Source organism: Dromiciops gliroides, chromosome 1 (assembly GCF_019393635.1).
Source record: "Dromiciops gliroides isolate mDroGli1 chromosome 1, mDroGli1.pri, whole genome shotgun sequence".
Classification (NCBI taxonomy): Eukaryota; Metazoa; Chordata; class Mammalia; order Microbiotheria; family Microbiotheriidae; genus Dromiciops; species Dromiciops gliroides.
Genome location: NC_057861.1, coordinates 110,313,245 through 110,338,674, shown reverse-complemented (window position 1 = coordinate 110,338,674; position 25,430 = coordinate 110,313,245). Strand labels below are relative to the sequence as shown.

The 25,430-nt window shown below is 42.9% G+C and overlaps 1 protein-coding gene across 1 annotated transcript in view; it reads right to left on the bottom strand.

Annotated features, from left to right (window-relative positions):
- The window catches only part of FBXO32 (F-box protein 32), a 39,244-nt gene extending 14,319 nt beyond the window's left edge, over positions 1-24,925 (bottom strand). The window contains exons 1-4 of the mRNA XM_043974107.1: positions 24,217-24,925; positions 12,817-12,929; positions 11,347-11,396; positions 10,755-10,847 (exon numbers count right to left, since the gene is read on the bottom strand). Coding sequence (XP_043830042.1) covers positions 10,755-10,847; positions 11,347-11,396; positions 12,817-12,929; positions 24,217-24,332 — 372 coding nt within the window. The 5' untranslated portion in view covers positions 24,333-24,925. The remainder of the gene's footprint in view (positions 1-10,754; positions 10,848-11,346; positions 11,397-12,816; positions 12,930-24,216) is intronic.
- Positions 24,926-25,430: the final 505 nt, after the last annotated feature.

The window sequence follows — 25,430 nt, the reverse complement described above, 5'->3', positions numbered from 1 at the left end:
GTTCCTTTCCAGTGATAAATCCTGTGACCCATTAGTATTGACTTAGCTTGATACTTGAACTGGTTTCAAACCCTTTCCTCATTTTAAAGATGTGGAAACTGTCTGCCACGTATCTTGCCATGACATGTCCTAAGGATATGACAACCCACAGTCTCATCAACATGGAATTTGATAGGATGAGATCCGGGTCACATCTTTTCCCTTTCATTATCCAGGATCGATTTACATTCTGAAAATAGTCAGGCTAATTATGTATTGACGCTTTCAGGAAAAACAAAGTCTGAAAGCTTATATCAACAGTATGTTGTGAATAGCAGCCGTTGGCGTTATTGGATTCCATGGCATAACAGGGCAACAGTTGCAGGGGCTTGGTCTGCCCATTGGTGCTACAGGCCTGTGCACACATAAGTTTTTCTTAAATGCTGAATGAAGGAAAGGAGGAAGGAAAGTGGTAAGGAAGGAAAGGATGAACTGACTATTTTGGGTACCTTTAAAAAATGGTGAATGAGGGAGAAAATAAACCAACATTTCTGACTGTTTTGGATGAACATATTTCAATTCTTCCAGAGCACTATAATTTCTTCAGTGTTGGTGATAGGGTGTATAGAATGAATAGAATGCTAGACTTGGAATTGGGTACATCTAACTTCTAATCCTGCCTCTGATAATAACATGTGCGTCTGTGAGCAAGCCAACTGACCTCTTTGAACCTCAGTTTCCTCTTCTGTAAAAGGCTATTAATAATGCCTGTAATGCCTCAGATGAGATCACATATGTAAACTTTGAAAACTTAAAAGCACTAAATAAATTTTGGTTATTACTATTACTTTCCCCACCACTGGAGCAACAACAACCAAAACAAACAACCCCACCACACCTTCACTTGGTGGCTAACCCTCTTGAGATGAGCCTCTTTGAACTGAACTGGGCTGCTCCTTGCCAGGGCAGCATAGGGGAAACTGGATCTTTCTCAGGTGGGAAGATCCTGCCTGTGTTTGTTTCTCTGGCACTTCCTTCAAGAGCTCAGGATCATTTCCATACCAAAATGAGGTATCAGAAGAGAACTTTTTTTTGGGGGGGGGGGAACAGGGCAATGAGGGTTAAGTGACTTGCCCAGCTAGTAAGTATCAAGTGTCTGAGGCCAGATTTGAACTCAGGTCCTTCTGAATCCATGGTCAGTGCTTTATCCACTGTGCCACCGTAGCTGCTCCAGAAGAGAACTTTAATGAAGCAATTTAGCTCTACCTTCCTGTACATCTTTAGTCTAGTAAGAATATTTTATTGAGGACCAGCTGAAAAGAAACAAAACTTTCATTTTTAGTTTCTGTCTAACTCTGGCTGTGTATGTGCTTGATGAGCACACAGGGTAAATGTTAATTTGGTATACATTTGCTTACCAAGCTGATTTAATAGTTGAGACTATGTCTCCTTCCTCCCCCTCCTTGTGGGAGGGTAAAGGAGAACAGAAAAGAACTTGTCATATAAGGAGCTAGGAGAATTTATCAGTAAGGGTTGAGCAATTATTCTGAAGGCAAAACCAAATAAAACAAATCAACATTTTCTACTAAACAAATTTTAGTAACGATTGAGTTTAATGATACTCATGGCAGGAGGAGGAAGGAGGGAGAAGGGAAAGGAAGGGAAATAAAAAGAAAAATGAGAGAGAATGTAGAAAAAAGAGTAGAGGGGAATGAGTTGGGAAGGGAGGAAAGACAACAGGAATGGAACAGGGAGGAAGGAAGGAAAGGGAGAGGAAACTGAAAGTAGAAAGAAGGGAAAGATTTGGGAGGAAGAAAAGGAGAGGAGGAAGAAGGGAAATGGAGAATGAGAAAGAGAAATGAAGGGGGAGAAAGGAGGAAAGTGAGAAGGAAGGAGAGAAGGCAGGAGAGGAAGGAAAAGAGGAATGAGTGGAAAGTGAAGATAGAAGGAGGGAGGAAAGGGGGAAGGAAGGAAGGAGGGAAGGTGAGGAAGGAAGAGGAGGACATATGGTCACAGCTCCTGAATTCTATGGTGCTATTGCCACCTGTCCCTATTGTATATTCATCATAATCAACAGTGACTAATTTTTTTTCCTGTGAATGCTTCTGAGAAACAGGATGAAGGAATGATAGTTACCACAAACTAAAACCACATCCTGCCCTTGAGCCTTGGTGTTGCTACTGCTCTGCCATTGGCGATCTGTCACAAATCTGAGCAAAGAGACCACCGGGGTCTGAAATAACTTCCAAGATTAATGGGTAAGAGTGAGATCTTGTCCCTTTAGAAATGAATTGGTGCATCCACTGTTAAGCACATACGCTAAAAGGAATGTCGTTATTTGTCTTTTCTTGTGTTTGAATATTAGATCTGGAAGGATGTGTTAGAAGTATGGTCCAACCCTTTCATTTTACAAATGAAGAAAGAGGCGCAAGGACATTAAGAAACCTGTACAAGGTCACACAGCAAATGTGAAGTGGATCAAACCCAGGCTTTCTTATTCCCAGGAAAGTACTTTCTATGAGACCAAGTTGCCTCCTCATGGAAGAGAGTTTGCTAACAGCCCCTTGTAACATTATTCCACCAATTCATGAAGTCAACTGATGCTCTTACATGGCTATATTTGGACCTAGTTATTTGTCATTGAAAGCTATGACAAATTCAGGTAGGAGAAGCAGACCCAAATCTAGAGAGACTAGAGCAGCAAGTGTGTGTGTGTGTGTGTGTGTGTGTGTTTTAAATAGCCACAGAAAAGCTCACAGGATCTTAAGAAGGGGGACACAAACATTGAAAAATTCCTACTATGGGCCAGGCACCTTGCTAAGTATTTTACAAATATCTCATTTGATCCTCACAGCAACTCTGGGAGGCAGGTGCTATTATCCCCTTTTACAGTTGAGGAAAGTGAGACTGGAGAAGTTAAATAATTTTTCCAGGGTCACAGAGCTCATAAATGTCTGATATGAACTCAGGTCCTCTCATCTCCAGGTCATTGCTCTATCTACTGCACCAACTAGCTAGACTGATAGAGCTTGAAAGCAATTTAAAGATCAACTAGTTCAACCCCTTCATTTTACAAGATGATGAAATGAGGCTCAGAGGGGAAGTGATTTACCCAAGGTCACATCCTAGTAAGTGGCAGTCACTTGAACCCTAGGCTATATACAAAAGTCCAAGTCCAGTGCTATTCATCCCTAGATAGTTTCCCAAGCATGTATTGTTAGAAACAGGAATAGATTCATTCCCAAATTCCCTCACCTGACAATGAGATTTTTCTAGCTTTTATCATGCACTTGGTTGATTATATCAAGGGCTTGACATCATCCCAACCTTAAGAAGCCTCACTTTGTTGTACAACATTTCTCACCCTTCTGCCTCTTCTGTTAATACCAGCGTTAAACACCCTTAAGAAGTCTTTGTCTTTTCAAGAATACCCCCCCCCATTTTTATTTTGCTCTGTTCTCCCTCCATCAGATTCTGTTCTTTAAAAACCCTTATTTACTCAATGGATGACACAAACTAAAACCGTGGAAAGTTCTGGGTTGACTTTGAGCCCGAACACTGACAGGTTGGATGAGAATCACTTTCAACCACATTAATAATCTTAGGGCATGTCAAGATTGGGTAAATATTATTTGCAAGTAAAATATCCCTTTGACTTTCTTTCTTTCTTTTTTTTAAAGAACATTCAAGTCTAGAAGAATTAATTGTACTTTCAACATCGCGAAAGTTAACCCTGGCTGCTTTGATTCATCCTGCATGCTACTACAGATGAAAACAAATTTCCATCCTTCCACTTAACAGCCTGAAATGGTTGCCTTGGGTCAAATGCTGAAAATCTCATCTCCTCCAGCTGGTTTTCAAGGCCCTCCTTAATTCTATTCACTTGATTTCAATTCCATTCATGAGACAGTTATTAAGCACTGTAGAACAGTGTAGAACACTGTGCTAGTTACTGGGTTTAGATGAGACAAAGTTCCTGCCCTCCTGAATCTTATAATCTAGTAGTGTGGCATATGCTACCTAAAGATACAAAATAACAAGAGGCACTTAAAATATTATGTGAGCTGAACTGAACTGAAAAGGACTGAAAATCTATAAGACCATCCTAAAGTGAAGAGGGAAGGGCACTGCACTGGTAGAAGTGTCCAACTCATTTGAGGTCATTCTAGGGTAAGTACCTGCCTCAGGGTGGCAAAATGCACAAGTGGGCCACCATCTACCAAAAACTTGGCCTGTGAGTGGCTTTAATTGAAGGCATCAGGTTTAAATTTTGGATCACAGGACCATATTTCAGCAATTCATTTGCCAAACCACTGGTCAATTTAAGCTAAAACATTTCTTGTTTTGAGAAATGCATTCTTAGGAGGAGGAATGCGGCAACTTGTTGGAAGAATTGAAAAAAAAAGAAGAATACAAGGGTGGCAATTTAGAAGAAAAAAAGAACCCAAGAATATGCAGTGGTTACAGCTCTCACACAGAAGGCTCAGCTTCAGGGTACTGGTGGGAAGGTATTGACAAGCTTCCTTGCTTGTCTGAGTTGATCCATCAGTACCTTTGGATGGGACTAAGCTGGTGCAAGAGCTTCCAAGAACTTGGATGGTTGTGGATACAGCTGTAAAACAGTAGCTTCAATCCCATTCCACAGGGAACAATGGGTGGGGCAGGGCGGTGATTTGGGTCAAAAGACCCAGACCCCAAGGCTTCTAAAATCTGCAGTTGGGTGTGTATGTTTCAGGATCCTTGCATTATCCCCCCTGTTCCTCCTAGGACACCCTCCTCTAAATGCCTCCCTGGGCATGGAGGTGACCCTGGGTGCTCAAAGACTGTGCCAGAGAAACATAAGCTTTGGCAATTTCTTTCAAGTTGGAAGGGCTTCAAGTTCAGGCCTGGCAAAGGGCTCTGAGTCTGGTGTCCAAGGACCAGCCCAGCTAAACTCAGAGAGGCTCATCATCACAGGGTTGGCCACTAGGCAATCTTTTTTTTTTCCCCCTTGGCCACAATAACTCCTGAAACCACCCATTAAAGCATGAAGGGGCTGGGATCTGTTTCGGTGGAGGAAGGGCCCACAATGAAGAAATAACAGAGCTCTAAAATGAAATTGAACCAAATATTTCGCTTTACTTAACAGGTAAGTGATGGGAACCAGGAACAAAGAGAATAGTTCTGGACTTCAATATCATTGAGGAGCCAACAGTCAAGCCTGCAGATAGAACTTTACCAGATCTGTTTCTTCCTACACTATTATTTTCATCTTACTGCTCCCTTGCTCAAAAAAAAAAAAAAATCCCACAACTCCTCAATATCTGCAGGATAAAGTCCAATTGATTGGCTTGGCATTCAAGCCCCTTGATAAGGTCCAATCTTCTACCACACTAGTCCCCTAAGACACAGATTGGTGTTGTCTGTCCTCCATTCTCAAAGAGGACCAATGACATCAGGAAGTGGTCTCTTGACTTGCAAGTGAATTGGATTTAAGTGAGCCTGAGCTTTAGTCAGACACCAGCTTGGTGATGATTCCTCAATGCGCCCTATAGCGTTTTGCCTTTGCATGTTTGCACATGTGGTTTCCCTTGCTTAGGAGGCTCTTCCATTTTCTCCTCCTTTGGTTGAATCTTATATATACACTTTTCATCTAAGACCTAGCTCAGGCCCTAGCTCTGTGAAGACTTCTCTTACCACCATAGCCCACTGGAGTTCCTTCCTTCTTTTTATTTATTTATTTATTTATTTATTTATTTGAGTCCCCTCCTTCTTAACAGGAATTCCTATTTATCCTTACTGCATACCAGCCACTGAAACCCTATGGCCTTGTAGTTATTGTCAGCTACCTCTTAACACCCATGTCTTAGTTCCTTCCCCAATTCTGCCTCCTGTCTCTGTTCCCCATCTTTGTATCCCCTTCCAGTCCTTCTACATAGCAGGGGCAGAATAAAGAGTCAAAAGACCTGGATTCAAATCCCACCTCAAATACTTACTGGCTATGTGAGCATGAACACCACTTAAGTTTTCATAGTCTAATCTTCCTCATCTGTAAAATAATTTGTACTGCTTAACTCAGAGTTAGGAGAAAGAAGCATTTTACAATTTTACCTCTCCCCCAACACTCGCTTAATTTAAGACTCCACATAAATGTGAATGATTATTATTCATGGGGCAGTTAGTTACCAGAATTCTCAACTAGAGCAGAATGCTATGATTTAATTGCTCATAACTCTAAAGAACACTTTCCAAAAACACTTTTGCAACCATTAGCTTATTTATTTTTCATAGCAACCCTGTTAGGTGGATAGGGCATGTTATCAGTGTTTTCATTTTACAGGTAGGAGCTCAAGTTCAGAGATGTTAAAACGGTGACTTGTAAAAGGTCACACACCTAATAGGCAGTACAGCCGGCTGTGGAACCCAGGGCTTTTGGCTTCAAATTCAGAGCTCCTCCTATCATACCAGGATGCCTCCAGGAGGAGCACTTAACTACTGATTCTGAGTACAGACAAGTTCTGCTGTCTAAAAATCCTTTCTGGTAACAAGAGTGACGGTTCTCTTCCCACTTCAATCTATCTCCTACTCAGCTCTCAAACTGCTCTTCCTAAAGTGCAGGTGTGATTTTGTCACCCAGCTATTCCATAAACTCCAGTGGATCACTTATTTACTGTCTGGCTTTTAAAGTCTTTCCACCCAACCCGTCTTCTAATACCTTGCTCCCCTCCACATACACTTCAGTCCCATGAGAGTGGCCTCCTGCCTGTTCCTAGAATTAGATACTCCATCCCCAGACACTGGGGATTTTCTCTGGCTGTCCCCTATGCCCAAACGCCCTCCATGTACGTATCAAGTATATTCTGTGACTAATACTTTCTTTTTCATGTGCTTTTTTCCTGTGGCACCTTTGTAGAATTTCTTATCTGCCATGCTTAACTAAATAGGTTTTGGGAATGGAATCTGATTTTTTAAAATGTACGTTTTTCAGAGGCATGGACTTTTTTCTCTTTTAAATGAACTTTAAAAAAAGTTGGCTAGACTTTTATAATAGTTCTAAACTAAACTGTTATGTCACTAAGAATTAACTGTAGTAGAAAAGCTTAGAGGACTAAAATCTGATGGATTAGAGGACCAGGCATTAGACTGACTGACATGGCAGTGTGGTAAATCTCTAGTACTCATAGATCTGTGATCTCTGATGTAGTTGATCCTTCCAGTGATAAAGCTTTCAACCCATCCATGCCTGCCCATCTAGCTGGACACTTGTCTGGGCCTAATCATAACAAGGATCCATCTCATATACTGGTAACTTTCTCAACTCAAGTCCTTTTTTTTTTGGGTGGGGCAATGAGGGTTAAGTGACTTTCCCAGGGTCACACAGCTAGTAAGTGCCAAATGTCCGAGGCTGGATTTGAACTCAGGTACTCCTGACTCCAGGGCGGGTGCTTATCCACTGTGCCACCTAGCCGCCCCAAGTACTCTTAATAGCATGTAAGATGTCCACCAGTTACCAGAGGATCATGTATCCTAGAGTGGCAGGAGACCTCAGGCTATCTGTTCCAACCTCCTCATTTTATAGATAAGCTCACCGAGGCCCATTAAGTGAAGTTTCTTGCCCAAGGTCATACAGGCACAAAGTGTCAGATGAGGGATCTGAACCTATGCCCTCTAAATAGTTGTGTTTTCTTTGTTTTCACCACATGACCAACTGGCTTGATCATTTTTTCCCAGCCGTACATTTCTCTGGTGACAATCCTTGATTGTGCTCCTGATGCGGATTTTTTTCCTATGTGACTTCAGTCTGTGTGCCCCTCCCATCAGTCTCTCCATTGCATTTTTTTTTTTTTTTAGTGAGGCGATTGGGGTTAAGTGACTTGCCCAGGGTCACACAGCTAGTTAAGTATTAAGTGTCTGAGGCCGGATTTTAACTCAGGTACTCCTGACTCCAGGGCGGGTGCTCTATCCACTTCGCCATCTAGCTGCCCTCTCCATTGCATTTTAAGTGATTCAGTGCAGTTCAGAATCCTTGACCCAGAAAAATGATAATGATACTCTAGGAATAACGAAAGGGTCAAAGTTCTATAGCCCTTAAATGTTTAAAAAAAGTAACCCTCCCTTAGAGGGAGGTAGTAAAATACTACAGATAAGGAAGTTGAGGCTCTGAGAGGTTGACTTGCTCAGAGTCACACAACTATCAGCCTCTTTGGCAGAATTGGAACTCATTTAAAAAAAATAGTCCAGGGGCAGCTAGGTGGCGCAGTGGATAGAGAACCGGCTCTGGAGTCAGGAGTACCCAAGTTCAAATCCGGCCTCAGACACATAACACTTACTAGCTGTGTGACCCTGGGCAAGTCACAACCCCAATTGCCTCACTAGGAAAAAAAAAAGTATGTATGGAAGGGAGGAAGATATGAAGTGTGATGTTGGTGAGATGCTAATTTTCTGGACAGTTACACTTCCCATATTATAGGGAAGGACTTTTTGTGGTTGGGTGTTTTCATATGATAACCAGAAGGAAGGTACTCTTATTCCCTAAGCCACGGAGGACATTGGACCAATCCTCTAGGTTAGATTCCAGACTTCCCTGAACACAAGGCCACACCTCCCTCAGTGCTCTGTTGTCTGGTCTAATGACATTCATGCTCCAGTTTTTCAACTATCTGGGCTTAAGGTGTCTTGTGTTAGTCACCTGCACTGAGAAAACAACTTTAATGACTCAGACAGAGAGAACTGTTTGCTCAAGAGCACGTCTTATGTTGATCACTTGTGTTGAGGGAATGATGTCTTAGTGAGTCAAACAGTTCTGGGGCCTTAGTAAAGAGCCTGTACCTAAAGTGAAAAGCCAGGTTTGATCAGATTTGTGCAGGAGGCCTGGCTTGCATCTGTTTAGACAACAGGTGAGTAATCCAAGGCTGAACTCTCTTGAATGTCATCTCTTTGGCTGGTTGTTTGGAATCATTTGACTCAATGAGCTTGCCCTGGGAAACATGATGAGCTGGCCAAAAAATCCTCCCACTTCAGAACCTAAAACCCAAACAGCTGCAGCTTCCCAGGTTGAACCACTGACAAAAATGCAAAAGGGAGCTTAGGGGAAAAAAAGACCCAAACAAAAACAGAAAATGCCACCAACAGAAAACAACCTAGCCTGGAGACTGCTCAGTGAGATGTTTTTGCTTTCTTCTACCCATCATTCACTCCAATCTAGTCAAAGTGACTTCTTAGTATTCAGTATTATTGCACATGGGAGTTTGGAAATGGAAAGCAACCAATGAAAACAGGTAGTTTCAGCTTTAGGTTAAACCTGGTACTGGATATAGTATCACATGGGGTGGGGGTGAAGAAACACTCATATGATTTGGACTCTGATATAATTCTTCTGCTCCAGCCAAGGACAGCTAGGACAGCTGAGAGTGCAAACTGAAGGACTAAGGGAGGGCAGAGAAAGTTATCGGGGATGCATGAGGTTTTATGACTGACGATGGTACTTTACCAACTTGGTTACCCTTGAATCTTCTCTTAGGTTAGCCTCACAGAACACTGCACTTGGAAGAGACCGTAGGGTCTCTAGGTCAGCCTTCTTATTTTCTAATTGAGGAAACTGGGTATCAGGGATGTTAAGTGACTTGTCTAAGGTCACAAAGTTAGTGGAAGAAATGTAACTAGACCCTAGTCTTCACACTACACTATGCCGTGTGTTTCCAGCCCCTGTGTTAAGTGACTTGCCCAGGGTCACACAGCTAGTAAGTGTTATGTGTCTGAGGCCAGATTTGAACTCAGGTACTCCTGACTCCAGGGCTGATGCTCTATCCACTGCACCACCTAGCTGCCCCCCAGCCCCTATGTTCTTGACATCAAATCTGGTGACCTCACCATTATGTCACCTAACTCACTGACTACATTCAAGTAGAGGTCTTAGGGGAATTAAATTGAAAAAGACTGGAAATTATTTGATATTATTGCATAACTCTTTGGAAATAATACACAGCACTTTAAGGGTATCTCAGGGAGAAACCTCACAATAAAGAAGGTGCTCTAGTTATCTCCATTTGACAGATTAGGAAATGAGGTGAGAGGAATTAAGTGACATGAAAAGGGTCACTTAGTTTCTAAAGAGGGATTTAAACCCAGGTGTCTGACTCCAATTCTAGCACTCTATTTACTACACCTTGCTGTAAGACCATCTTTGGGGTGGTTGATTTATTTGTATTAAAGGAACCTTTGCCTCTCCCTTTTTCCCAAGTGCTATCTTTGAAATGGGACCTGCTGCTGTGAATTCTGGGCTGCCTGATCTGTGTTTTCCATTTAACCAGGTGACAGATTTGGTATGAAAAAGAGTGAAAAAAATATTTTTAAACCACTCACGAAAAAAGAGTAGCTTAGGTAAGTTTTGGTTTGAGCCAGCCTTCTGAGCCAGACCTAGGCAATGTTCTATCAGAGAGACATAAAAGCATTTAAGCTCTTGGTTTACTTGCCAACACACATTCACAGCCACTTAGAACATTCTAACACAACAGATTGGGGTAGCTAGGTGTCACAGTAGATAGAATGCTGGGCCTGGAGTCAGGAAGGCTCATCTTCCTAAGTTCAAATCTGGCCTCAGACACTTATTAGCAGTGTGACCCTGGGCAAGTCACTTAACCCTGTTTGCCTCAGTTTTCTTATCTGCAAAATAAGCTGGAAAAGGAAATGGCAAACCACTCTAGTGGGATTTCGAAGGATAAGACATGACTGAAAAACGCACGACAACAACAACTCAACAGGTCAATAGGGCAAAACCTTTTGACCTGGATGCCTACCCGTACAACGTAGTTAAACCTTCTGGAATCCAGAATAGCGGTTGAGAAGTCTAGCCGGTTGAAAGCTTCCCCCAAGGTACAATATCCATGACGCTGAGAGTGAGAGAGGAAGAACAGAGTCATTTTTTGGTTAGGCAGAGCTTAGTCCTCAGAACCAATCAGAACCAATTTCTGATTGATCTTCAACTAGCCTTCTGTGGCTGGAGGAGGTCACTAGCAAACAGCCGACAGAGGCATGACAGCTAGCTGTCTTCACATATCAGCTAAATTGTCACATGAAAGACATACTCACTTCTCAGAATGGAACCTTACAGAGCTGTAGCTTTGCCTCCTTCTCTATCACATTCACAGAATGTGAGTTAGAAGGGAACTCAGTCAGCTTTCTAGTCTAGCTTATAGCCTAAAAAGGATCCCTACTGAAACCCACCCAACAAGTGGCCATCCAACTTCTTCCTGAAGACCCAGTAAAGGGAGACCATTCTGCTGTTGGGTGGTACTAATTCTGACTCGGCTCTTAGAAGGAAAAAGCCAATAGTCCAATTCTGTTAAGTTAATCAAGCGGGACTAATCAGATCTATTGAGGGGCACTTACTTCCTTAGTGCTTCCTTTGTGAACGTAGATCCATTTTTCCTGATGGAAATCTGAAAAAGGGATGCATTGTTAGTACTCGATAGAATTGCCCAACATGTTAGGTGTGTTTCTCTTGCATCTGTTCCCAGGTTTAATAAAAGTTTTGAAAGAAAAGCCAGGGTTCTAAGCAGTGGCATTTACTCTCCTGACTCAGTCCCCTACTATGTAAATGTTTAATCTCTACAGTGTATAAATATACAGCTAAGAACTTCAATTTACTTGGGTCCCAGGCACCAAGTATGGCTGATAGCCAGCTTTAGTATACCAAAGGGCAGAATTGTTATTGAATTAAAAACAAAACGAAACACCTCTTACACTAGGTAGGGTGTTTGTATTAAATGCCAAAATGTGAAGCTTTTCCAAGGGCCACAAGAAAGAAGATATAAAACAGATGAGATTATGAAGTACAAAACCTCACAGTACAGATTAAACCAGAGATCTTATATTTTGTGTTTAGGAGGATCAGAGACTCAAAACTCTTTCTCGTATTCACATATAGCATTTAGGAATGTAAATAGCAATTTCACAAGTAAGAAGAAAGAACAGAATATAATTTTTTCAAAACTTTCAAACCACAACTCAAAACAAAAACATTGGAGTGCTCTTTATTGAATGTGCCCTAGGAAAAACGATTTGAGTCCTGCCAACTACAAATGACACAGAGGACAAAAAGAGAAAAAGAAAAGAAAAGACAAAGACAACACAGGGAGTATAGGAAGACTGAAAGAAATGAGTAACAAAAATGGGCCCACAGCTCCTTTTCAAACAGTTTCCTCACTTAAGTTAAGCCTGAATGCAAAGACACAAATAACCTCTGAAGAGCACCCAAATAAACATGAAGAAAGGTGCAACTAAATTCATTTCAATAAGCAAACATTAAGTGCCAGCTGTGTTCTGAGCCCTGTGTTTGGTGACCCGTATACAAAGGCAAATAACAAAATAGTCCCTGCCCTCAAGGAACTTAACATTTTATTTTTTAGGGGAGGGAGAAGGAAAAAAAATGTATGTTGTTATTGCTCTATAATTTCAGTTGACTCTTCATGATCCCAGGTGGGGGTTTTCTTGGTAAAGATAATGGAGTATTTTTGCCATTTCTTTCCCCAGTTCATTTTACAGATGAGGAACAGAGGCTAAGAGGGTTAAATGACTGACCCAGGATCACACAACTAGTAAATGTGGGAGGCCAGATTTGAACTCTGGAAGATGAGTCTTCTTGACTCCAGGCCTGGCACTTTATCCACTGTGCCACCAAGCTGCCCCAAGAAATGTATAAAGATAAGTAAATTAAAACAAATTGTGGGGATAATGAATGTTAGTAAACCAATAATTAATGAATATGATGAGGGCCACTATGGTCTCTTTGCTACGAGTTCTCAAAACCTTTTCCTAATTGTTCAAACCCGTTCCCCAAGCCCAAAGATAATGCCTTACACTGAATTTTGGTTTTGCTGTTCATCTGGTCCTTCTTTCTTTTCTTGGCCGCAACATCATAGTTCAGACTGTTGAAAAGGTTCTCCTTGTTGTGCACGTCTTTTGGGCAGTAACTATGAATAATGGAAGAAGAGAAAGTATGATTTCAGGGACAGTGTAAACAATTATCTTTTTTCAAGGTAAGCTGTTCTTAGAAATGACTGGCTCTGGTATAAAGCATACGCATGGAACAGAAGAAAAAAAGGCAAATTGTCCCTCCTCCCTCTACCCTCAAATTCCATACATTCATAGACTAATCTCTTTTTAGAATATTTATATCTATGCAGAATGCAGAGTTGAGTTTCTCCCTCTTTATTCAAAGTTTTGACTTGAATTAAAATAAAATGCAATGATGCATTTTGTTTTTAAATCAGAAGCCTTTTAGGATTTCTTCATCTCTGACCTTGTGAATAAAGAAACATTGTGAAGTAAGACCAGCAGTGGTTGCCACATCTGACAATGGATGCAAAAAGTTTATACCTCATAGTGCTTCCATTTCCAATGGAAGGAGGCGGTGGGCATCTAGGTAGTGCAGTGGATAAAGCACTAGCCTTGGATTCAGGAGGACCTAAGTTCAAATCCAGTCTCAGATATTTGACACTTACTGTTTGATCCTGGGCAAGTCACATAACCCTCATTGTACCTCCCCCCAAAAGAAGGAGGGGTGGACTTCCTCATCTCTTCTCTGGGATCAAGATTGGTTATAAATTATTTTTTAAAAATTTCCCTAGCCCACAGTTCCCCTTTGTTCTGTACTCAGCAAATGCTCCTTTAATGAAAAAATGGCAGACTGTGACATTGTTACTTGATTCAAAAAAAGATCATAGGATTATGGATTTAGAGCTGGAAGGGATCTTAGAGATCATCCAACCCAATGATCTTTTCCAGATGAAGAAATCAAAGCTTGGCAAGATAAATTGACTTGCTTAAAGTCACGCAGGTTGCAAGTGATAGAATTTGGATTTGGATTTGAACTCCTGTTAACACTAAACCCTGCACTCTTCACTGAATCTGAGGGATGATTTGCTCATAATGGTGAAGGATCTCTTCTCCCTTCAACCATGCAGCCTCCATCTTGGTCAAAACAAATCTTAGGGTATATTTCTTTTCTTTTCATTTTTGCAGGGTAATGAGGGTTAAGTGACTTGCCCAGGGTCACACATCTAGTAAGTGTCAAGTGTCTGAGGCCAGATTTGAACTCAGGTCCTCCTGAATCCAGGGCCAGTGCTTTATCCACTGCACCACCTAGATGCCCCCTTAGGGTATATTTCTTGCCCAGAGTTACTTGGCTAATAAGTTTTGGAATCAAGATTTGAACCCAGATCTTACTAAGTTAAAGGCCAGCATAGCATCCTCTACTCTTTGTTCCTCTAACATTTGAAAGGAGGTGGGGGAAAGGGGAGGAAGGAGGGACACCCTGGACCTGTGATTTCATCTATATGAGGAACTCCATTCACCTGTGGAGATCTACAACTCATTTATAATCCATAGTTTTAGGGAGCTGCCAACAGTACTGAGAGGTTAAGTGATATACCTATGGTTACATAGCTACACGTCAGAGGCAAAACCTGAACCTAACCAAGATTAGCCCTGTATCCACAATGTTATTCCCCCTCTCAAGACAATGTAAAAATGGCTTCATCACGGGGTTCCTTAAATAGCTCTCCTGGCATTCATCAAAGTATGACTTAATTTGCAAAATCTGGAATTGTTCATAACCTTTGAGTAACAAAGCTATAGAATGCAGTAAGGGAGCAAGGTCTCCAAAGGGGAAGGGGCATTCCATTATTAACCATGAGGAGCAGGTGCCAGTTCAGGATCTGGGACCTTGATGCATGTTGACAAGATAATTCCAACAAGGACTGGGAAGAGAAAGAACATTCTACACTATCGTACATATCATTCAGTGACAACAGGTTTAGCTCAGCCCGTGTGAGGATTTCTTTCAGTCGTTTTAGCCATCATCTGGTGACTAGATATTAATGTTCTATTTCCAGAGACGACAGATTTACCATACAGTAAGTCAGTCACAGGGCAGCTCTAACAAATGAGACAAAATAGTAGTAGATGGCATTTACACAACGCTTCAAGCTTTGCTGCATTTTGTGCACGTTATCTCATTTGATCCACATAGTGCTACGATGTAGGTACTATAAGAACGGTTACTTTTTAAAAGTTTAAATGTATTTAACAGAAATCTGTTTTCTTCCTTGAACCTTCCTCTGCCCTACCATTTAAAAAACAACACAAAAACCAAAACCCTTGTAACAGATATGCATGGTCAAGCAAATCAAATTCCTGAAATTCAGTCTATCCTTATTCTGCATTCTGGGTCCATCACATCCTCTGGAATCATGGTTGGTCTTTGGATGTTTCAGAGTTCTTACATTTTTCAAAATTGTTTTTATAGTGTTCATTTATATAAATTGTTCCCTGTAGGTATTATAATCCCCATTTTATAGATGAAGAAACTGAGGCTCAGGGAAGTTTCTAGAGCTGGTAGCAGCAGGATTTGAACCCAGGTTTTCCTGAGTGCAAGTCCAGCACTCATTCCACTCTCCAACATTGCTTCCCTAAAGGCAGATGAAGGCACAATGATTTACTGCTGTCAATATGCTCCACAACAAAATAACAAGGATATATGGAAATTCAAACTTGCAAAAAAGAAATTGTGACTGGTCATGTTACAAAAGGTTTCTACATAGAGTTCCTTGATGTTCAAGTTCCCCAAATGAAAATACTTCCAATATTTAAAAGGATTCGTGGATTTGTCTGTGTAGTTACTCCCTCCATCATTTGGCCTCAAGTCTTGAGAGGGGGAAAGTAATGCAGTAGATTGTGTCTTCACTCTATTACTAGACAGATGAGTATGAGTAAGTCACATACTCACAGAGCTTCACTCTCTTCATCTATACAAGAGGGACAATTATATTCATGCTGCTTATCTCATAGGGTTGTTTGGAGAAAAAAATCTTTGCAAACCTTAAAGTACTATATAGAGTTTTAAAAAATATTCAAGATTTGTTATAGCTCCAGCCCCTCTCCACCTGCTCTCCCCCAAATTTTCACCTGGTGGCTGGCTGGTCTTCTGGCAAGGAGCCTCCCTGAATTTATTAATGAGGCTGGTTTTGGATGGCCAAAACAAGCCATCATCAGTCATGTTTTCAGAGACCGTCTAACTTTAGGTCCTGATAGAACTTGGGCTCTTGGGTCATTGAAATAGGATGTGGTTCAAAAAAGACACTTTTTTGAAGTGCAAGATAGAAGAGGCAAAGTGAGACAATGAAAAAGATCTGAGGATTCCAGTGACCCTTCAGCTCAATTAGAGTTAACAATGTAATATGGCTCCAATTCAGAGAACCCTAAATTCTAGAAATAAGGAGACTAGTTCTACTTGTACTCTGCCCTGGTCAGAGCACATTTCAGGTACTGAGTTTAGCTCTGGGTGTGACAATATAAGGAAGGCATAGATAAGCTGGAGAAGAGGTCAGCCTGGATGGAAGGCTCCCACTTGTCCCATCGGAGGATCCCTCTAAGAACCTGGGAATGTTCAGTACAGAGAAAAATAGCCTCAGGGGCCACACAATTAGCCATCATCAAGTATTTAAAGTGAAGTCTTGAAGAAAAGGAATTCACATTTTTCCTTCTGTTCTGAGAATGCAGAACTAAAAAACCCCCCAAAAACTAAAGGCTTGAAAATTAGCCTTGATGTAGGAACAGGATAAGGACTGGACCTGTGATTTTATGGGTCTAGGGAACTCCTGGGTAAGGAAACTTTCTCCATCAATGCAGGTTGGCATCTTCTCTGCACCTTAGAGTCTCAGAGATATGCCTGGGGGATTGAGAAGTCAAGGGATTTGTCCAGGGTCACAGTACCAGTATGTATCCAAGGTAGGCTCAAACTCAAGTCTTCCTGCCTTTGAGGCCAGCTCAGTTAAATGCTAACGATCATAGCTATTCAAAAGTGGAAGTGGGGAGGCACCTAGGTGGCACAGTGGACAAAGCACCAGCCCCTGGATTCAGGAGGATCCGAGTTCAAATTTGGTCTCAGACACTTGACACTTACTAGCTGTGTAACCCTGGGCAAGCCACTTAACCCTCATTGCCCAGCCAAAAGAGGAAGGGGGGAGGTGTCCCTTGGGAGGTAAGGGGTCCTCCTCCATTGGAGGTCTGCAAGTTAAATGTGGATGACCACTGGCTGGACACATTGAACATAGATTTCTTTTCTTTGGTTAATATGAGTAACACCAGACATCCAGTAAAGCCCTTTACATTTCCAAAATTATGTGAGTCTGTGACTTTAGTGGAATAATTTAAAATATGATATGATTCACAGATAACTTGTCAGTTCATTCACTGAGTTATATGTGGTATACCTGTCCTGTGAAAGACCCTTTATATCAGGGGTGTGCTGGTAAATGTTTAACAGCCAGCTCTTGGGGGCAGGGGAGTGTATATGTGACACTTTTAAAAAAGTTCAGTATGAATTAACATTTTCCACCACTTTCTTGAGTCTAAAAATCAATAAATTAAGCCCTGATTTGTCATAATTACTGATTTCTGAGGTGTACGTGATCACATTGATAATTTAACAATTGGCTCTCTCAATACAAGCTGGCTTCAGCACACCCCTGCCTTGGCCTCTATATACCATATATATAATACAGAGGAAGAAATACAAATATATATATTTCAAAACAAATGATTCTTGTACCCAGTCCTTTCCATGGTTTTCAACCATATCAGTTAACATAATAAGCATTTTGCTACTGATCAGCTGATACAATTTTTTTTTGTACAAGCAGAGGTAGGTTTGACTATCATCTTTTTGTGAGGCCACTCAAATATACTGTCAAGCCTCCTAATCTTTACAGCCCTTTCCCTTTCATGCAGGATGGAGAAGTTATTTTTAGGTTCCAGGTGGACAGCTGCTCTCTTATAGGCCTATCAGTCAAGCGAACAGGGTATGAATTTTGTTTCCTGCACTCCTGTTGAATTCATTCTCACAGGAACAAGAGTAAGCTCAGAGATGGAGCTAAATATCTCACAGATTTAGAGTGGAAAGGGACGTTGGAGATTATCTAGTCCAATCCCTCTCTTTTTATTGAGGAAACTGAGGTGAGCCTAGAGACATGGAAATGACTTGCCCAAAGTCACACAGGTAATGAAAGAACTGGGATTCGATCCCAGGGCTTCTGATTCCAAATTCAGTGTTCTTTCCACTGTACCATCTTGCCTCTATTGTTTTTGATAGCCAGCCAATATGGCACAGTGGCTAGAGGACTAGACTTGAAGTCGAGAAGAGCTGGGGTTCAAGTCCTCTCTCTCTCATATATATATATACTAGCTGTGTGACCAAGCAAAATTCCTTAACCTTTCAGTACCTGAGGCAACTTCATAGGACTATAAGCTCTATAGCACTAGAGTTACAGACAACCAGTGGAGAGTGAATTTCCATAATAGCACATTAATCTAGTGCTTTATATAGCATTATCTCACTTGATTCCTACAAACACCTGAGTAAGTTAGGTGCTTTTATCCCCACTTGACAGATGAGAAAACTGAGGCTTGGAGAGTTTTAGTGACTGGTATGTGGCTTAGATCAATAGTGTCTCAAACAGGATTTGAACCCAGGTCTTCCTGACTTCAGCAAAACCCTCCATTCAGATCAATAAACAAGTGAATAAATAAATAGAAAATAAGGGAGGAGAGACTAGGAGAGTGAGGGAGGCAGCGGTGGAGGATGGGGGTGCATTAGAACTCTTAGTCCTAGGCAGTAACCTGGGGCACCCCATAAGAAAATGGAAAGAGATAGGAGGTCACTTGGCTATCCATACTGTCCTGGGCATGGACCATGGGTTGCTTTTGAAAACCAAGTAAGAACGCCATGTATGCAAGGATACTACACTAAGTCCTATTATTTGATAACAAACCCACAGTGCACATTCCACCCCCATGAAGAGCACCATAAAACTAAGCTGTCATCTTCTCCATCACAGAAACACCCAGGCAAAGCCTAACAAAGCATTTTCATAAGCTTAGGACATAGCTTGTTACTATTCTTTGGAAATTTTAAATATTTATATTTCATTTTATTCTTTCCTAATTTAAAACAGCCCCCAAAGGAATCTGAGTCCTCTCCCTCACAGAAAATACAATAACCTGCTGTAAGACAGAGTGACTCATTATCAAAGCAAGTTTAAGAATACAATCGATTATGATCTTCCTTTGCAGGGCATAGAGAAGATTGAACCAACCCTGCAATTTTCACTCAGTATTAGCTTTCGGACTCCAGGGGGTAGGGACAGGATGGGAAAAGTGATGAGGTTTATTTGTCTTGCCTGCTTATATTTTAAGCAATAATATATTCAGCTCAATGCTATTTTAAGAGTTCAATTATGTCCGTTTCAGGCAAATTGAAAGCCAATGGAAAATTACAAAAGGATTTCCCTCCCCCCCAAGAAAAGCTACCCTACTTTAAGAACCACAGTATTTTATTTATTTTTCCAAAATCTGAAATCAGCAGAACCAATGTCGAAGGCTTTTCCCTCCATGCACTGTAAATGAAGGCATGGCAGACACAGTGGCTGTTTTACTCCTAGCAGTTGGCACCAGTTAATCCCAACCTTTGAGGGCAGTGGCCCAGAATAAGAGCAACTGGCTTTTTTTTTTAACATGATGGGATACTTAAAGGGAACTTTGGAAAAAAGTGTGGAAAGACATCAAGATGAATCTATTATGGTGGCAGAGGTAAAAGGGGGATTAGTAAAGGGGAAAAAACCCTAAGAACGTCCCATTTCTCCTTTGTTTATTTGCTCTGCCATTTTAGAAACCTCTGGTGTGATTTTAAAATGTACTTAGAGGTGTGACCCTGGGAAAGTCACTTAACCCTCATTGCCCTGCCCAAAATAAATAAACAAGCAAACAAAATAAATAAAATGTACTTAGATAAGTAATTGTCTAGGTTAGGCCATAAACTATGAGGCCCAACTCCATGAAATAGTCTAAAACCCTACCAACAAATTTATCCAAATACCACCATGTGGCCCAGTTGACTCTTCAATGCCAGAAAATGAGGCAAAGATCACACCAAAATCCAATTACATCAATTCAATTCATATTTATTCAATTGAAGAAATGGAAAGAGAGAGAAGGTCACTTGATTATTCACAGTATCCCTGGCATGGGCAGTCTAGGCAAGGAACCAGGTTACTTATTTTTCTTATATATGTCTCACCAAGACCCAACACAGTGTTGGGCACATACCTGGCATGACTTCATTATAGTAACAAAATTTATAAAATGGGTTTCTCTCAACGATTCTATGAGGTAGGTCATGCCAATATTGTCATCCCTATATCACAGATGAGGAAACTGAGGCACAGATTTGTTTAGTGATGTGAAACAGTGTAGTAATGTGGAAAAAACACTCTAAGTGGAGTCAGGGGAGTTAGGTTTGAAAATGAGCTTTGCCCTTTTCTACTTGTGGGACACCTAGGGCATGTGACTTCATGCCTGTCTCTGGGACTCAATTTCCTCATCTGTATATTGAGATGGTTGGTTCCTTCCCAATGCTCAAATCATGTCATATGTCTAGAAAAGGGTCAGAGCTACCACTTCTTACTCTAGGTACGGGGGCTCTCCCCATCCACTGACTCATCTAATCCTCATGACCACCCTAAGAGTCAGCACAACCATTTAGGTCCCATTTTAAGTGATAAGGAGACAGACTCAGTCTTTAAAGGGCTGTACCAGGAGCCAAGTCCTCAGACTCCAAATTCAGTGTTCTTTCCATCACACCAAACTGCTTGTAAGTTGACTGACTGGCATTTGGCTGTTGGAGTGAGACTGGGCCCTTGGAACACTGTCAGAATGTTTGACCAGAGTCCAGAAAATCTGAATTGTTACCACATCAACCGTGCATGGCCTCTTACTTCAGCTGCTCATCGAAAATTTAAGTGGAAGTAAGGAAGTATGCGAAGCTTTTGTGTCACCCTACTTATAGGTCTTTTTTTTTTTTTTTAAAGGGATTGCCTTCTGTTTCCTCTCTCCAGGAGCTGGAGGCAGCCATCACCTGCCTAGGCACCCAGCCCAAACCTGACATCACAGATAACTCAGTCAGTAGGGCCCTGAAAACAGTGGGGACATTTGAGATTCCAAAGCCTGGCCCCTGACGGCCAAATATGCCTCTAAGAGGCTGGTAGTCTCTGCATTCTGAGCAGGGAGGACTGGAGTTGTTTACAGATAAGAAAAAAGAAAGAAGTAAAAACAAATAGCAAAGTGCTAACAGCCAACTGCTTTAGGGCTACCAAAAGGATCCCGGGGCTCTGACTCACTCAGGGGTCATCAGCAGGGTGGAAGGATCACCTTCTGCTGCCCTACTCAGGCTCAGACAGGCCAAACGTGAAAGGTGCCAGTTAGGGATGGGGAAGATGGGAGAAAGGGATGGGGAGGAACAAAGTGGGCTTAAGGAGACCAAAGAAGAGGCAGCCATTTGATCCTGGCCTGAATCTGAGCTTTTCTGGTAAACTGAAACTCCCTTCAGGCTCTTCCACACCAATAGGAGAGAGGCACCCACTGTTTTCTAAGGGAGACTGATACCAACTTATCTTCCAGATGGGGCACAGTAAGAGTATTCACCAGAACCCCAGGGGGTGGAGGTGGAGGAAAACCGGAGAGGTTTCACTCGGGGGCAATTCAATCGGAGGCTAGAAACCTAGCACACTAAAGCAAGTACAGGTGAACCTAATACCCTTCTCCCCATTGAAGGGGAGGTATATGCAGAGGGCTCTAGTTAGAGAGATGAGGAACCCCATGGGTACCACTTGAAGAACGTTTTACTGCTTTAGAAATAGCTGATTTACATCCTGTTCAGAAATCGAGCAAGTGCTAAAATAATGGTCGAAGAGAAAGTTCCCTGGGCTGGAGGGAAGCGTTCAATTAGAAAAAAAAACAAAACAAAACAACAAAAAACCAAAACTGAGACCGAACACATTTTGTAACTTGAGTTCCTATACAATGGACTTTGGCATCAGAGAAAGAGGACATTGGCTAGGATAGTTTTCCTTGTAATTAAATTGTTATTGGATCTTTCATAAACAAGAGATTTCTTTTATAGTGTTCCCAAGCAGCCCTCCTTCATGATTGCCCCCATGTATTTTCACAAAATTAAAAAAAAAAATCAATATAGCTTGTGCCTCTCGATCTCTCTCACTAACCCCTGAGATTAAATAACTTGTCCTTTATTGCAAGACAAAGAGAGGTTGATCTGTTACAAACAACAAACAGATGGGGGGCTCTGGAGGTTAAGCCTTCAAAATAACCACATTTTCCTGATAGTTTTCTTAGGATTGGGTGCCAAGCACTCATCCAAAACAACCATTTCAAAGGCTTGAATAATTAGAAACCTGGCTCAGGGACAGAACTCCCCATCTCCACCGATGCTAGGGACCGAAGATGCAGGGTTTAACTGAACAGAAAGGCAAAAGGAAATAACAATAATAGCTAGCATTGACAGAGCCCTTTAAGGTTTGTGGAGTATTTGCGAGAATCTCATTTTATCCTCACAATCACCCAGAAAGGTAGGTGAAAGAATTTAAGAGCTGCAGAGTTCCTTGGAGACCATATACTATAACCATAATTAAACTTGGGACCACATTGTGGCATTACCATGTTTATGTCCACACTTCTTCATAGGCAACAGACCCAACCCTCTTTTCCTTCAGTTCAGCGGGATGGTTTGTAAGAAAATTCTACTGAGGCTCAGGGTGCCCAAGGTATTCCAGACCACACTGAACCCCTGTACCTCTGCTATTACTACCTGCATGACCTAAGGCAAGTCATTCTTTCTCTGGGACTTAAGTTTCCTCAGCATGGCATAGTTTAGTTGGAGAGTGAACCAGCCTTGAAGTCAGGAAGACCTGCCCAGTGATGTATGCTGGCTGTGTGATTGTGGACAAGTCACTTTACCTTTTAGTGACCCAGGAACTCTCCAAGACTATAAAATAACTGAGTGGCAGATATTCATTAATGTTGGGAGTATGCACACTGGGAATTTCCCACCTGGTGAAATCATAGCTCCAGTCTCCCACTCCCTTCTCCAAAGAGATAGGATAAAACTACACGGTCTCTAAAATCCTTTCCAATTGGAAATAGATGATCTTATGATCCTTTTTATTAACTAAAACAGCAGAGGAGCCCCTGGACTCTGAATATCTGGGATTCAGTCCTAGTTTCTGCACTCACTAGCTGCAGTCTAGCTGCACTCAGTGTGACCCTGAGAAAAATCACTTCACTGCGCTGTGGGCCAGTTTCCTCATCTGTAAGATGGGGGCCCTCACTACCTACACTCCACATGTGGTGAGGAAAATGAGCTATTTGAATATGATTTCTGGTTATTAGTATAACAAGGTCAGTCTCTTCAGCAGATGACAGATGGCTGATTTTTCTCCCCAGAACAAATGAGGTGTGGACTTAGAATGAGAAGGTTCACAGAAGGTTAGTGGGCTTCCCCCCCTCCCCCTTCAGACGGGCTCACTTTGAATAATTTTTTAAAAATCACAATAGAGACATTAAACAAATACAAGGCGGTAACTGAAGAAGCAGGTGCAAATGCTGCCCCCTCCTTCCCTGCTTTACAAGCTAAGCCATTAAGAGCACCCCTTCCCGTGGGACCAGCTGGCTCTCCCAGATCCCATCCTCGAGGCCGGAGGCTGCTTCCTGGCTCCCTCTAGCTTCTCTACCCCCCACCCCACCCCCGCCCGTGCACCAAAGAGCAGAAAGGGCTGAAGAAGAGACAGGATGGCCGCGCTCCGCCAAGGCCAGCCCCGGGTACCTGCCTGCGGTGTCACAGCCTCTCTGGGGACTGAGCCCGGAGAACATTAGAACGCAGAGCACAGCCGAGCCTCCCGAGGCTGCTCTCTGCGCCTTGCAAACAGACAAAACCTGCGCTTCATCTAAGGCAGCTCCGCAGACCCTGAGAGCCAAGCCTCAGAAAGCAGAAATGCCGTTTTTAGGGTTCCAATCTCGCGTCTTCCACGGGGCACAGATGACTCTCAAGCCCCCTTCTCCCCCTCCAACCTTACAAGTTCTTTGCAAACACTTGTCGCGCCCTGGCATCCTCGTCGTCCCACTTCCACCCCAAGCTTTCTCGCATCAGGTCGCACCTTCCTCCCCCCAGCCCCAATCTGGGACCAGGATCCCAGAGGGTGGACATCCCAAGGAAGACAAGGGAGCTTGCACAGCAAGGTTCTGAGCACTGTCTGGATAACATGGGGTTGGCCGGGGAGGAACGGGAAAGGACAAGATGGGTTAGGATACGAGGAAGAAGGTAGGGGGCTGGAGAAGAGGAATTCCCCATACCTGTTGATGTCGCTCACGAAGCCACTACTTTTCTCATCCAGGAACCGCTTCCAGCCATCCGCTGTCTTCACCCAGTTCTGTCCCGGGGACCGCCAGTCCTGCCCGAGGAATGGCATCGCGCCAGTGAGCGGCTGCTGGGAGGACGGGACGGGACTAGACGCTACTAGACGCGACGAGATGCACCTGGACTTGCCCGGCGGCTCGGCGCTCGTAGACTCCTCGGGCCGGGGGGCTCCCGGAGGCTACTGCAGACCTGGGAGCTAGGGGATGCGCTGGGTCGGACTGGATTGGGGATGAAGGGGGTCGCAGAAGGAGGAAGATGCCGTGTGTCCCGGGGGTGGGGTCCAGGGAAAGCTGTCTGCTCTCGGTCTGGTGGGCTTTCGGAAGACCGGGGACGGCAAGGGGCGAAGAAGGACGTAGGGCGCTTTGGTGCCTGCTGCTCCTTCCAGGGAGTCTGGCTCCGACGCCAGGGCCGCAGTATTTATCCTGGGCCCGCTGGCGGCTGCTCTTTGTTGCCGGAAGAGCTGCCTGCCTTTAGCCCTGCCTCCCGGCCTGGGAGGACACGTGGCTTTGTTTATGGGCTAGGCTTGTTTTGGTGGCTGCCACTGCTAGAGCACCCTTCGCAGTTGCACAACCACGCACCAGTGGAAACTTTAAACCACTAAGGAAGATCTCTTCTCCTCTCTCCCCTTTTCCACCCCCAGGTTCCTTCTCCTCCTCTTCTTCGGCCCTTTAAGGAGCAGCTGCTAAGACAGAGGCAGCTGAGCCTACGGTCACTAAGAAGCTTGCTCCCCACCCCTCCCCCTTTCTCCCTCTCCTTCCCTCTCCCCCTTCCTCCTCTCCTTCTTCCCCCCTCCTCCTCCCTCTCCCCTTTCCTCCCTTCTTTTCCCAATCAAAAGATTAAATTAAAGAAATTTTCCCAATTGCCCAGATTGATTGATTGATTTATTTTGGAGGGGGAAAGCAGAGGGGGGACATCGTTGAAGTGAACAGTTAGGACACAGGGAGTGCCTAGTGACTGACGCACTCCAGTTCAGCCACCCCTACTCATGGCCTGCATTCAACATCAAGTTTCCCCACTCTAGAGTCTCTCTGCTCTCAGTGTTTTCCTTTAACTAGGAAGAATTCTTCAATTTGATTAGAAAGTAATGCTCTGGGGCGGCTAGGTGGCACAGTGGATAGAGCACCAGCCCTGGAGTCATGAGTACCTGAGT